This window comes from Pseudonaja textilis, chromosome 5, assembly GCF_049901715.1.
Source record: "Pseudonaja textilis isolate UNSWEBS1 chromosome 5, rPseTex1.2, whole genome shotgun sequence".
Taxonomy (NCBI): domain Eukaryota; kingdom Metazoa; phylum Chordata; class Lepidosauria; order Squamata; family Elapidae; genus Pseudonaja; species Pseudonaja textilis.
The window spans coordinates 71,514,171-71,526,545 of NC_141994.1; the positions used below are offsets into that span (position 1 = coordinate 71,514,171).

General features: G+C 44.6%; 1 protein-coding gene across 1 annotated transcript in view; it reads right to left on the minus strand.

Moving 5' to 3' along the window:
• The window catches only part of PLXNA4 (plexin A4), a 546,538-nt gene that overhangs the window by 41,854 nt on the left and 492,309 nt on the right, over window positions 1–12,375 (minus strand). Inside the window, exon 25 of the mRNA XM_087935355.1 lies at window positions 4,463–4,622. Coding sequence (XP_087791481.1) covers window positions 4,463–4,622 — 160 coding nt within the window. The remainder of the gene's footprint in view (window positions 1–4,462; window positions 4,623–12,375) is intronic.

The window sequence follows — 12,375 nt, forward strand, 5'->3', positions numbered from 1 at the left end:
GCCAGAGTGTGGTAAGACCAGAATGGATCGAATAGTATCCTCTCTGGAGGATTTTAGCAAGGTTGCCTGGGATGGCAGATTATGTGAGAGCCAGGAGTCAGACTGATGACTTTTGAAAGCCAATGGCATGAGATCATGCAAGGAAAGCTCTGGAGTCAACAAGAATACGTAATTCTTACTCCGTGCTGAATGAAAATAGCATTATTTCTCAGGCAGTCTGCCCTTTATCTCTTCCTCTATTTTTTCTCTCTATTTCTCTCTTCTCTTTATTTTTCTTTCTGACTCTCTTTCTCTTTTTCTCTCCCTCCTTGCTTTTTTCTTTCTTCCTCTGTCTTCTTTTTCTCTATTTTTTCTCTTTATTCCTCTTCCTCTATCTTTCTCACTATCTGTCTTTCTCAGTCTTTTCCTCTTTCTTTTTCCCTCCCTCCCTCCCTTTCTTTCTTTCTTTCTTTCTTTCTTTCTTTCTTTCTTTCTTTCTTTCTTTCTTTCTTTCTTTCTTTCTTTCTTTCTGTTTCTTTCTTTTCTTTCTCTCTCTTCCTCTTTTTCTTTTTCTCTTTCTCCCTCTTTCTCTTCTTTATTTCTCTCTGTCACTCTGTCTTTCTCTTCCTCACTTTCTCTCGCTCTTTCTTTCATTCTCTTTCTTTCTCCATCTCTTTCTTATTCTTTTTTCCTTTCTTTCATCTCTTTCTTTCTCTCTTTCCTTCTCTTTCTCTCTCTCTCTTTCTTTCTTCATCTCTCTCTCATTTTTCTTTCTTTCATCTCTTTTTTTCTTTCTTTCATCTCTCTTTCTTTTTCTCTTTCCTTTTCTCTCTCTCTCTCTCTCTTGGAACCACTTCTCCCCCTCTGCCTGTCCCATTTTTAATTGGAAAACTGCATTCCAAAATTCAGAAGTCTGTAAAACCCCAAAGATCAATATGTCAGAAACTGGAAGGAGATTTTTTAAAACTGTTTTGCAGGAGATTGGGTAGCTAATTAAAGGGAAACATCTTGAATAGAGGAGGTTCTGTTTAAGAATATCTGGCAAAAGAAAGTTCACTTCAGTAAATAGTTTGACTGTTGAATCACTGGTGATGTAACCCAGTTTGGGTAATGAAACATCTGCAAGAAAATCACCAACCTCAGAGAGCACCAAGTAACCCCCAGTTCTTCTTCCCTTATTCCTTCTTCTTTCCCTTCATTTCTTTCCCTTCTCGGATAACAGATAATCAGAGTTGGAAGGGACCTTGTAGGTCATCTAGTCCAACCCCCTGCCCAAGTGGGAGACCCTACACCATTTCTGACAAATGGTAGTCCAATCTCTTCTCGAAAGCCTCAAGTGATGACGCTCCCAAAACTTCCGAGGTCAACTTCTGTTCCCTGGGTTGATTGTTCTCCGTCTCTTCCTCCCTCTCCTCCTGCCCCACCCTTTAAACGGCATATCCTTCTAGCACTGATGATGTAACCTAGTTTGGTTCATGAAACGCCTTGCAAGAAAACCACCAACACAATTGAACGAGCCCAGAGGTATTTCACGAGAAGAGTACTGCACTCCTCAGCTTGCCAAAAAATACCGTATGGCACCAGGCTTGAAATTATGGACCTAGACAACTATCTGACCTAAACTTAGTCCACAAAATTGTCTGCTACAATGTGCTACCTGTCAACGACTACTTCAGCTTTAGCCACAATAACACACGGGCAAGCAATAGATACAAACTCAAAGTAAACTACTCCAAACTCGATGGCAGAAAATACGACTTCAGCAACAGAGCGGTCAATGCCTGGAACTCACTACCTGACTCTGTTGTTACATCCTCAAACCCCAAAAACTTTAACTTTAAACTGTCTACTGTGGACCTCACCCCATTCCTAAGAGGTCTGTAAGGGAGCATGCATAAGTGCACCAGCGTGCCTACCGTTCCTGTCCTACTGTTCCCATTTATTCATACTCTTTGATTATGTATATACTTATACCCGTTGACACGTACCGTATTTCCCCATGTATAAGCACCCCCTTTGTATAAGCCACCCCCCCCAATTTTTGGACTGTGAAGTTTTGAAAAAAATATTTTATTAGAGAAACAAGTTATGAAGAAAGACAATTTACAAAGAAACAAAATTCGACGTCTAGATCTACAACTTCGGTCATGACGCGAAAGTGCGTGCGACGCTAGCAATCCACGATCGGAACGAGAGTAGGAACGAAGCATTCAGGCCGATGCCTAGCGTATGCATTTCTATTGCGTACTCGCACTCGTAATCGTATCATCACGTACAATTTTTACAAAAAAGTATAGCATACTGCTGGAAAACCAGTTTATTCCTACTTTATTATTTTATGCATTTTTCACGTATAAAAAGTGTACCTGCTTTGTATATGCCACCCCCCTACTTTTTGGGCTTGAAAATTTTGGAAAAAAGGGGTGGCTTATACATGGGGAAATACGGTATATGTTTATATGTTATGTTCATGCTTATACTTGTTTTCTCACGCATGCTTGACAAACTAAACTAAATCAATAAAATAAAAGGAATAAATCTCAGAGAGCACTGAGGACCCCGTCAAGCCATTCCAGGCACCATTTTGGTCCTCTCACTTGGCTTGTAGAAACTGAGTTAGTTTATATGACTACAATGGCGAGTGGGACATCAGAACTTGCCTGCCGCGGACACGGCAGAAAGGAACCACAGGCCCGAGAGATCGTGGTCTTTGAATTTGGCTTCGGGCACAAAATAATTGCCGGGAAGTTCAAAAATAAGCCTGGAGCTGAAGATAATTTTGGGGGTCAATGTCGTGGAAGAAGAGTTTTAATGGCTGAAGCGGCTGCTGGCTTTGCAGCGAAGCAATATAAAATGTTAAACTTTGATCAGTTTTGCCTTTCATGCCACCTTCACCCTGATGAGCGCATCTCTCTGGTGGGAGAGGGAGAGAGAAAAGGCAGACGAGGTTTATGTCAGGAGGGAGGATAATTTCGCTGGCTCTCCTGCATGACATCAGCGATCAAATAGCAGTCAACAACTTTTTCCCCCAGATTGTCTGGGGCTCAAAGTGAGTCTCAGTGCCCAGCATCCTTCGGGCTCCTCCTATAAATTGACATGGCTGACCTTCCTCCACATGATCACATTTCAAGGACAGAGAGAGAGAGAGAGAGAGACAGAGACAGAGACAGACAGACAGACAGACACACACACACACACAAACAGAGACAGACACATAGACACACAAATGGACACAGATGGATACTGGCAACTGCCCTTTCTCTTAAATGGTTAATAGAGATGATGATTATGATTACTATTATTATTTAATCTTTAGTGAGATTCACAGCCTTTGGGGCTGGTTGGTTGCTCAACAGCTCGAGTCCTAACCAAGGACCTAGGAACTGTTCAGGTAGCGTTGGAGGATATAAGCTGTTCCAAATAGGGTGGTTTTTTTTTTTTTGTAGAATCAGGGTATTCAAGTCTGACAAATTCAGGATTTCCAAATAGCGAGGCAGCCCTTTAAGTATTGCTCCAAGGGCTCCAATTACAATTGGGATAACACACAATTTTTTTTCCCAAAGTCGCTCAACTTCAATTTGTAAGTCCCGATACTTTATGATTTTTTTCTTGCCCCAAAGAAGAGCGGGGTCAAGCTATTCTCCAAAACACCCGAGAACAGGACAAGAAGCAACGGGTGGAAACTAATCAAGGAGAGAAACAACTTAGAGCTATGGAGAAATTTCCTGACAGTTAGAACAATTAACCAGTGGAACAACTTGCCTCCAGAAGTTGCGAATGCTCCAACACTGGACGTTTTTAAATAGATGTTGGATAACCATTTGTCTGAAGTGGTGTAGGGTTTCCTACCTAGGCAAGAGGTTGGACTAGAAGACCTCCAAGGTCCTTTCCAACTCTGTTATTCTATTCTATTCTATTCTATTCTATTATATTCTATTCTATTCTATTCTATTCTATTCTATTCTATTCCATTCCATTCCATTCCATTCCATTCCATTCCATTCCATTCCATTCCATTCCATTCCATTCCATTCCATTCCATTCCATCCCATCCCATCCCTTCCCATCCTGCCCCAAACCTAGCCATCTCTCCTAACTAAGGTGAGGTTTTAATTTCCGATATGTCATTACCCCCAAATGCCCAAGAAGGAGCATTTTCTGTCCAGGGCAGAACCTGAATACGAGAACCTGAATTCTGTCCAGGGCAGAACCTGAATACGAGAACCTGAATTCTGTCCAGGGCAGAACCTGAATACGAGAACCTGAATTCTGTCCAGGGCAGAACCTGAATACGAGAACCTGAATTCTGTCCAGGGCAGAACCTGAATACGAGAACCTGAATTCTGTCCGGGGCAGAACCTGAATACGAGAACCTGAATTCTGTCCGGGGCAGAACCTGAATAACACAACATGATTCTATGAATGCATGGACGGCTTCCATGATTTGTCCATTTCCATTGATCTAAGAAGACACTCAACGCACCAAGATCCATATCTGCAGCTTTGGGCCGATGAGAACAAGGCACGTTCTTGAAGATGGCATCCAGGAACTTCTCCTTCACTTGGGTGATGGTGTCACAGTTCAAGATCTTCACTGGAATCTCAGGGGTGTTGACATTATCAGGATTCACGCAACTCAGGACCTGTAGAAGGTTGGTTGAAAGAAAGGAAACATATCAGACTGTGGTCTAGAACTTTGTAAGTAATACATTTGGGTGGAGTTTGGACAAAATTCGACATTGGATTAAAGTGGTGATGGAAATATATGGTTTCAATATATCGCAGGCAACCCAACCAAGTGTGAACAAAGCCATTATAACTGGATATGTTTTGTCAGTGTTGTGGTTCGCCGGCAGCAGGTGCAGATGGCTGAGGTCACGGAGAGCGAGGACTCAGAGGACAGGCCTGGGATGGGGCCAGGACCATCAGCGAGTGGAGTGCTGCCTTCGGAGATTGTGGAGGCTGGCAGCAGTGATGAAGAGGTTCCCGAGGAGCCTATGCACAGTGCATGTGTGCGCACGGCTGCTTGTAGGAAAGAGCAGCTGCAGCAGCACAGGCAACTCAGGAGTAAGGCTGCAAGGTAATGCCCCCTCCCTTCAGAGAAAAAAGCCAGCTGAGAAGCCAGAGTTCTTTGCAGGAAGCAAAGACGTTTTTGCACTCAAGCCTTGTGGATGTTCGGACTCCCTTAGTTTGTGTATGGAGACTCTTTGTGTTTGAAATATTTCTTGGCAACTTTATCTAGTGTTCTTGGCAGCCTCGAACAACCTTGGCAAGGCTCATTCTTATCAGAGACAATTAGTTTGAAACAGCCTTTTCACCAGGAAGGAACGGAATTCGTAAAGAATCGTTAAAAGGTTTTGCTGTTACCTCTGTTCTGTGTTTGTTTCCTTGGAACAAGGTCTGAGTCAGAACAGTCAGGGGTGCCAAACTGGATTTCATTGAGGGCTGCACCAGGGCCAGGGTAGGTGTGGCCAGGATGGGTGTGGCTAGGGTGGGTGTGGCCAGCTCAACATCACTCAAGTCAGGGGCACCTATGGTGGCCAAGTACGAAGGCAGGACTTCCCCTCAGATCTTCCCTCCTTCTCATTCTAACCAACCTTCCTTCCTTCCTTCCTTCCTTCCTTCCTTCCTTCCTTCCTTCCTTCCTTCCTTCCCCTTTCTTCTTCCTTTCCTTCTTTCCTTATCTTTCCGTCCTTCCTCTTTTTTCCATCTTCCCTTCTTTTTCTTTTTCTTTCCTCTTTCCCTTTCCTCCTCTCCTGTTTCTAGGGCAGCGCCTGGTGAGCCATATGGGCTGAATTTGGCCCATGGGCCTTGAGTTTGACACCCCTGTGTTAGGCGAACACCACTATGGAGATTCTCCATCATCCAGGACACGGTTGTCCCAACGGCGCTATTTCAAGAAGCCACTGAATTTTCTTGGGTTTTTGGGAAGACATTTCGCTTCTCGCCCAAGAAGCATTAGTGAAACCACCATTGTGTTTCATTTACCCAGGTTTAACATGTCATGAGAACCTCATTGTCTTTACACAACTGCCAGACTTGTCTATGGAGATTCTCAGTCCTCCAGTGTTATCCCGTTAGCACTTCCAAGAAGCTTCCACACCCATTTGCACTATTCAGGTGACCCCGAGGGCACAGATAAACCTCCAAGTGGCCTCAACAACGCTCAGAAGCAGTACTAACGAACAGATAACTGCAAGGAATATAAATCCTTCCATCCTCCATCATTCCATCAGAACTGAAGAAGCTTCTTGGGTGAGAAGCAAAACAACTTCAAGGAAAAACCAAGAAGCGCAGTTGCCTCTTTGAAAAAAACTACCTTTGGGACAACTGCTCGGCTTCACGTTTAATTTCCCATTTAGCTATAATTTCTTGCTTATTTCAGGAAGCAACAAAAAAGGAGTAAAAAAATAGTAATATGTAAAATACTGGTAAGGATCTTGTGGGTTCAATATTTTACACGGTTCTGGTGGGCGTGGCAGGGGAAGGATACTGCAAAATCCCCATTCCTTCCCCATCCCACTAACCTGCTTTCCAGCTCCGTTCTTGTTCTGACCCAAACTCTTTTCCAATCAAACAAACACGAACCAAAGGGAACAGAAACCTTTTAATGCTTCTCACGAATCCCCGGTTAAAAGGCTGCTGCAAACTGATTAACTTTGATAAGCACAAGCCTCGCCAAAACTGTGCGAGGCTGCCAAGAATAACAGATAAGGTTACCTAGAAATATTTCACGACACAAGAAGTCTTCAAATACCAACTAAGATACTGCAATGTCAACGAGGCTCGAGTTTCAAAACGTCTTTGCTTCCTGCAAAGAACGTCCGATTCACAGCTGGCTTTATCTTCTTGAAGGAGGGGGCCATTACTTTGCAGCCTTACTCCCGAGTCACCCGTGCTGCTGCAGTTGCTCTTTCCTGCGAGCAGCCCTGCTCTCACGCGCACTTGGCACAGGCTCCTCGGGAACCTCCTCATCGCTGCTGCCAGCCCTCACAATCTCTGAAGGCAGCAGCCCCTAATGGTCCCGGCCTGTCATCTAAGTCCTCACTCTCCTCAGCCGTCTTCACCTGCTGCCAGCTAACTACAACAGTTCTCCTGTGCAGGGAAACCAAAGAAGACCCAGCCGATCCGCTGGGACTCAATGGGAGGCAGAGAAGAGATGGGGTTGGCGGGGCCAGTCAGAGGTGGGGTTTTCCGGTTCTCCAAACTACTCCAAATTTCTGCTACCGGTTCTCCAGAACTGGTCAGAACTGGCTGACTACCACCTCTGCACATAACAGTATGCTACGTGTATTAAGGAAATTTTGTGGTTGATTTTGTAAGGTATGAGGAATTCCAGAAGTTATATATAAGATATAGGTTACATTTTGGAATGCATTGGTTCCGGATAAAAGGAATAAGTGTTCTCCTTGCTAATATCTAGGTCATTATTCATGTTAATATCTAGGTCATTATCCAATTAAGGATAGTATTTATTACTTGGAGAAAAAAAAACTGCTTTTCGTATAAGCTCTCAAACGGCAGCTTGTCACTAAGTGATCCAGTTCACCATTAAGGGGAACAAACACACGTTTCTTTCCACAACTCTGCCCAAACTTCCCGCCGCTAAGCAAGACCGTTGTTGTGAGATTTGTCCCCATTTTACGACCTCCCTGGCCGCAGTGGTTAAGTGAATCACTGCAGTTGTTAAGGGAATAACACAGTTGTTAAGTGAATCTGGTTTCCCTCTTGACTTTTGCCAATCATGACTCCCAGGACGCTGCAATCGTCATAAATACGAGTCGGTTGCCAAGCATCTCAGTTTTGATCATGTGACTGTGGGGATGCTGCAATGGTCACAAATGTAAGAAAAAAAACACTGTTGTAAGTCACTTTTTCGGTGCCGTTATAATTTCAAACAGTCATTAAATGAACCTGTCAGGATTCCGACAATTACCCCAATTAAATCATGAGTCACAAGCCAAACTTCCAAAACTTCAAAAGGATTTATTGGGGAGTTAACAAGCCAGCACTGCCTGGGTGTAGCCGACTCTGAGACACATCATTCATTGTCTCCCTTGACCCTGGTTTTCCCCCCACCCCCTGGATGTATCGTAAATCATATTCTCCAATGGGACACATCCATAGCCAAGAGTCATCAATCATGCTCTCCAATTAGAATTTTGTGCTGCAGAAACTTCAGTCACCTAGTTACTATCTTTGAAAAACTATTTATGGAATGCACTTTCAGTTTCCAAGCTGCTGCACTGCTCTTTCGAACCCATCTCCCCAAGACCATAGAACTATTTTATGAGTTGGAATAAGCATTATAAGTCTACTGTGCAGTGAATACTCCCTGTATTCACTGCACAGAGGAAAGATTGGGTGGCTGCTTCAGATATATTTATCTGAAGCTCCAAATTCCATTTCTTCAAACCCAGATGATTTTTTTAAAAAAATAAATAAATTATGCACGTCCCTAAATTTAACGCACCTTAGAAACAACTTTGAAAAGGAGATCTGTCACCCAGCTTCAAGGGACATTTCTCTCTCTCTCTCTCTCTCTCTCTCTCTCTCTTTTCCTTCTCTCCCTTTCTTCTTTCTTTCTTATAAACGGTTGCTTTTGAAAAGCAAACATCTGAACGTTAGCTTTGGCTTCAAATTAATATAATTTGACTGTAAGCAACCTTGGTGATGTTGTCTCGACAGGGAAATACCCCTTGTTGCATTAATTGCAAATAAGGGGAAGCAAATAAACCATCCTCCAAGGAATTGTGTGGTTAAGAAAACACACGCACGCACACAAACTGCTGGCATAATTGTTTCTTGTGGAGGATGTTTCTTGTGGAGGATCACGGCACGCAACTGCCCAACAATGACACGCCGTCTGTTGTTTAAAATAGGGTAGCAAGCAAGTTCCACTATCTGGAATCTGCACTGTATATCAGACATAAATACAACTGAGTGAGTCCAGAAGTATTTTACAAGAAGAGTATTACACACCTCTGTTCGCAACAGAATACCCTACAGCCCCAGGGTTGAGATTCTAGGCTTAGACAACCTTGAACTATGTCAGCTAAGATTGGACTTAAGCATAGTACATAAAATCATATGTTACAACATCTTACCAGTTAATGAATATTTCAACAACACAAGAGAACACAACAGATATAAACTAAATGTAAACCACTCCAAACTCGATTGCAGGAAGTACGATTTCAGCCACAGAGTGGTCAGTGCCTGGAATTCACTACCTGATTCTTGTTGTCACCTGCTCAAACCCCCACAATCCTTTACCCTCAAACTAACCTCTGTGGACCTCACCCCATTGCTAAGAGGTCTGTAAGGGGGCGTGCATAAGCGCGCAATCGTGCCTACCGTCCGTGTCCTATTGTCCCCAATTATTTGTTCCTATTTCCTGTATTTAAACTTATGTTTATTCTTCATTATATTATATCGTAAGCATTTGACAAAATCAATCAATCAATCAATACAAATAAGCAACCTTCGGAATGCAAGAGGCCTGTGCCTTTAACTCTGTTGACATCAGAGGTGGGCTTCAGCTGGTTCTAACCAGTTCTGGAGAACTGGAAGCAGAAATTGTGAGTAGTTTGGAGAGCCGGCACATACCGCCTCTGACTGGCCCCGCCCCCATCTCTTCTCTGCTTCCTGAGTCCCAGCTGATAGGCTGTTGTGGTCAGCCGGCAGCAGGTGCAGATGACTGAGGAGAGTGAGGACTCAGATGAGGGGCCAGGACCATCAGGGAGTGGATGGCTGCCTTCAGAGATTGTGAGGGCTGGCAGCAGTGACGAGGAGGTTCCCGAGGAGCCTGTGCCAAGTGCGCGTGCACGAAGAATTGCTCAGGGGAAAGAATGATTACAGCAGCGCAGGCGACTCAAGAGTAAGGCTGCAAGGTAATGGCTCCTCCCTCAGGAGGATAAAAGCCAGGTTTGGAGAAGCGTTCTTTGCAGACAGCAAAGAAGCTCTGAAGCCCAACTGGTGGACAACTTCATTCGTGTTTGGAGAATCGTGTAAATTAGTTCTTATCTCTGGGTTTTTGGCAGCCTTGACGAACAACTTGGCAAGGCTCTTTCTTGTCGGAGCTAATTATTTCGGAAAGCAGCCTTCAGAACAGAATTAAACCCTATATTAAACCTTAAAAGGTGGGGGCTGCTGCCTTTGTCTGTGTTTGTTCTTTGGGAACCCAGTTGGGTCAGAACATTGGCTGGGTCTCCTTTGGTTCCCCTGAAATAGGAGAACGGAGCTGGAAAGCAGGTTAGCGGGGTGGGGAGGGAATGGAGATTTACAGTATCCTTCCCCTGCTATGCCCGCCAAGCCACACCCACCAAGCCACGCCCGCAGAACTGGAAGTAAAAATGCTTGAATCCCAGCACCGCGTGACATGTTTCATTTTATTTCTTGGTGCTTTGTGGCTTTACCTAAATATCTTCAGATTTCTTGGCACCTGCATATCAAACCACCTTAAGACTACAGGTAGTCCTCAACTTACAACGGTTCACTTAATGACCATTCAAAGTTATGAGAGCACTGGGAAAAAAATGACTTAGGACCATCTTTCACACTTACGACCATTGCAGCATCCCCCCACAGACACGCAAGCCAAGTTCAGGCAACTTGGTGATGGATTTGTATTTATGACGGGCGCAGTGTCCTGGGGTCACGCGATCCCCTTTTGTGACTTTCTGACGAGCAAAGACAACAGGGGAAGCCAGATTCACTTAACAAGCGTGTGACTGACTTGATAACTGCAGTGATTCAATTAACAACTGTGCCAAGAAAGGTCATAAAATGGGGCCAAAGCTCACTATACGAATGACTCATTTAGCAACAACAGAAATTTTGGGCTCAACTGTGCTATAAGTCGAGGAGTATCTATAAAATATCCTGGGAATGTGACAGTTTTTCAGAGGCAGATAGGTGGTTATTGGTGCTCCCTGAAAGAGAACTGATTCTAAACTTCTGCCTCCAGGACCCCTGAATACATAACTTTCATGCCCATGTTGGAGTCTGAATCTGAGGAGGAAGACGAACAGCTGACAGGGAGTGGGAGTGTGGCTCTGTTGGCTGTGGAGGAAACTGGGGAAGGGCAAAGTCTGGCTGGGCAGAGTAGGGGAGAGGTGGAGCAAGGGAGAGGGAATTCGGAGGAAGATCCAGGCCCACCCCCGCTTCATCCTAGGGCACTCAGGGAAGAACAGAGAAGGGAGCAATGTGGCTTACGGGGGAGGAAAGGGCCCTGATTCCCTTCATTAGCTGCATCTGGGAAGAGAGTTTAAAAGAGATGCAAGCTGAGAATGGTGTTTGCTGGGAACAAACTTGAGTTTATCTTGTGTTGATGTTGGTGGAAAAATGCCCCCCCCCCCAAGGAGGCTTCCCTGAGGCCCAGAAGGCCCCCAAACAGGGGTTTGCTGCCAAAAAAAGCCACACCCATCCAGTCACACCCACCTTTTAATGGGATCGGAACAAAAATTTACAACCAAAATACACAACCATCCGACTCTTAATTGCACTGCGCTCCTTAATCCTGGGCTGTCATTACCTGACTATCATCTATTCCCAACCTATTAGCTGCCTGGAATCCTCTCTCACCCCGTACCTTTACAGCTACCCTCACCACGCGCTCCCCCTTAACATCTCATCAGTGGACATTAACCATCATCCTCCAGTCTGCCGGTGGTTCACAGGTGGCTTGTCAGGTTGCCGATCTCCGGACTCTGCCACCCCAAACCTTAGTTAGTTAGTTAGTTTACTTTATCGTCGTTGCACCTCGTACAACAAAATCAAACATCGTTTTCAGTGCACATCATGACCATGAAAATAAAAACAAACACACCTCCTTCACACTCCACACATCTAATTGAAAACCCACTGACACTGCACCAACACTGCACTATACAGTAGAATTCAACAGAGCCACTGCCCTGGGATAGAAGCTGTTTTTCAGCCTATTTGTCCTTGTTTTTATTCTCCTGTACCATCTTCCAGATGGTAATAGTTCAAAAAAAGGGTTCCCGGGATGAGATCGATCTTGGAGAATGCTTTGAACTTTCTTAAGGCAGTGGGAACTATGAAGCTCTTCCAAAGAGGGGAGAGGACAACCAATGGTCCTCTGGGCAATGACATTAACCCTCTGGAGCGCTGCCCTATCTACTACTGTGCAATTGGCAAACCATACAGATTTGCAGTCAGTTAAGATGCTCTCTATGGTGCAGTGGTAGAAGGTCACCAGCAGCTTTTCATTCCGTTGTTTCCTGAGAAGTCTCAGATAGCATAATCTCTGCTGGGTCCTTTTGACCAGGGCTACAATGTGAGCCCCCACCAGGTCAGGTCCTCTTTTAGGGTAACACCCAGAAACTCAAAACTGGCCACTTGCTCCCCTTGGTCTCCATTGAGAAGCCA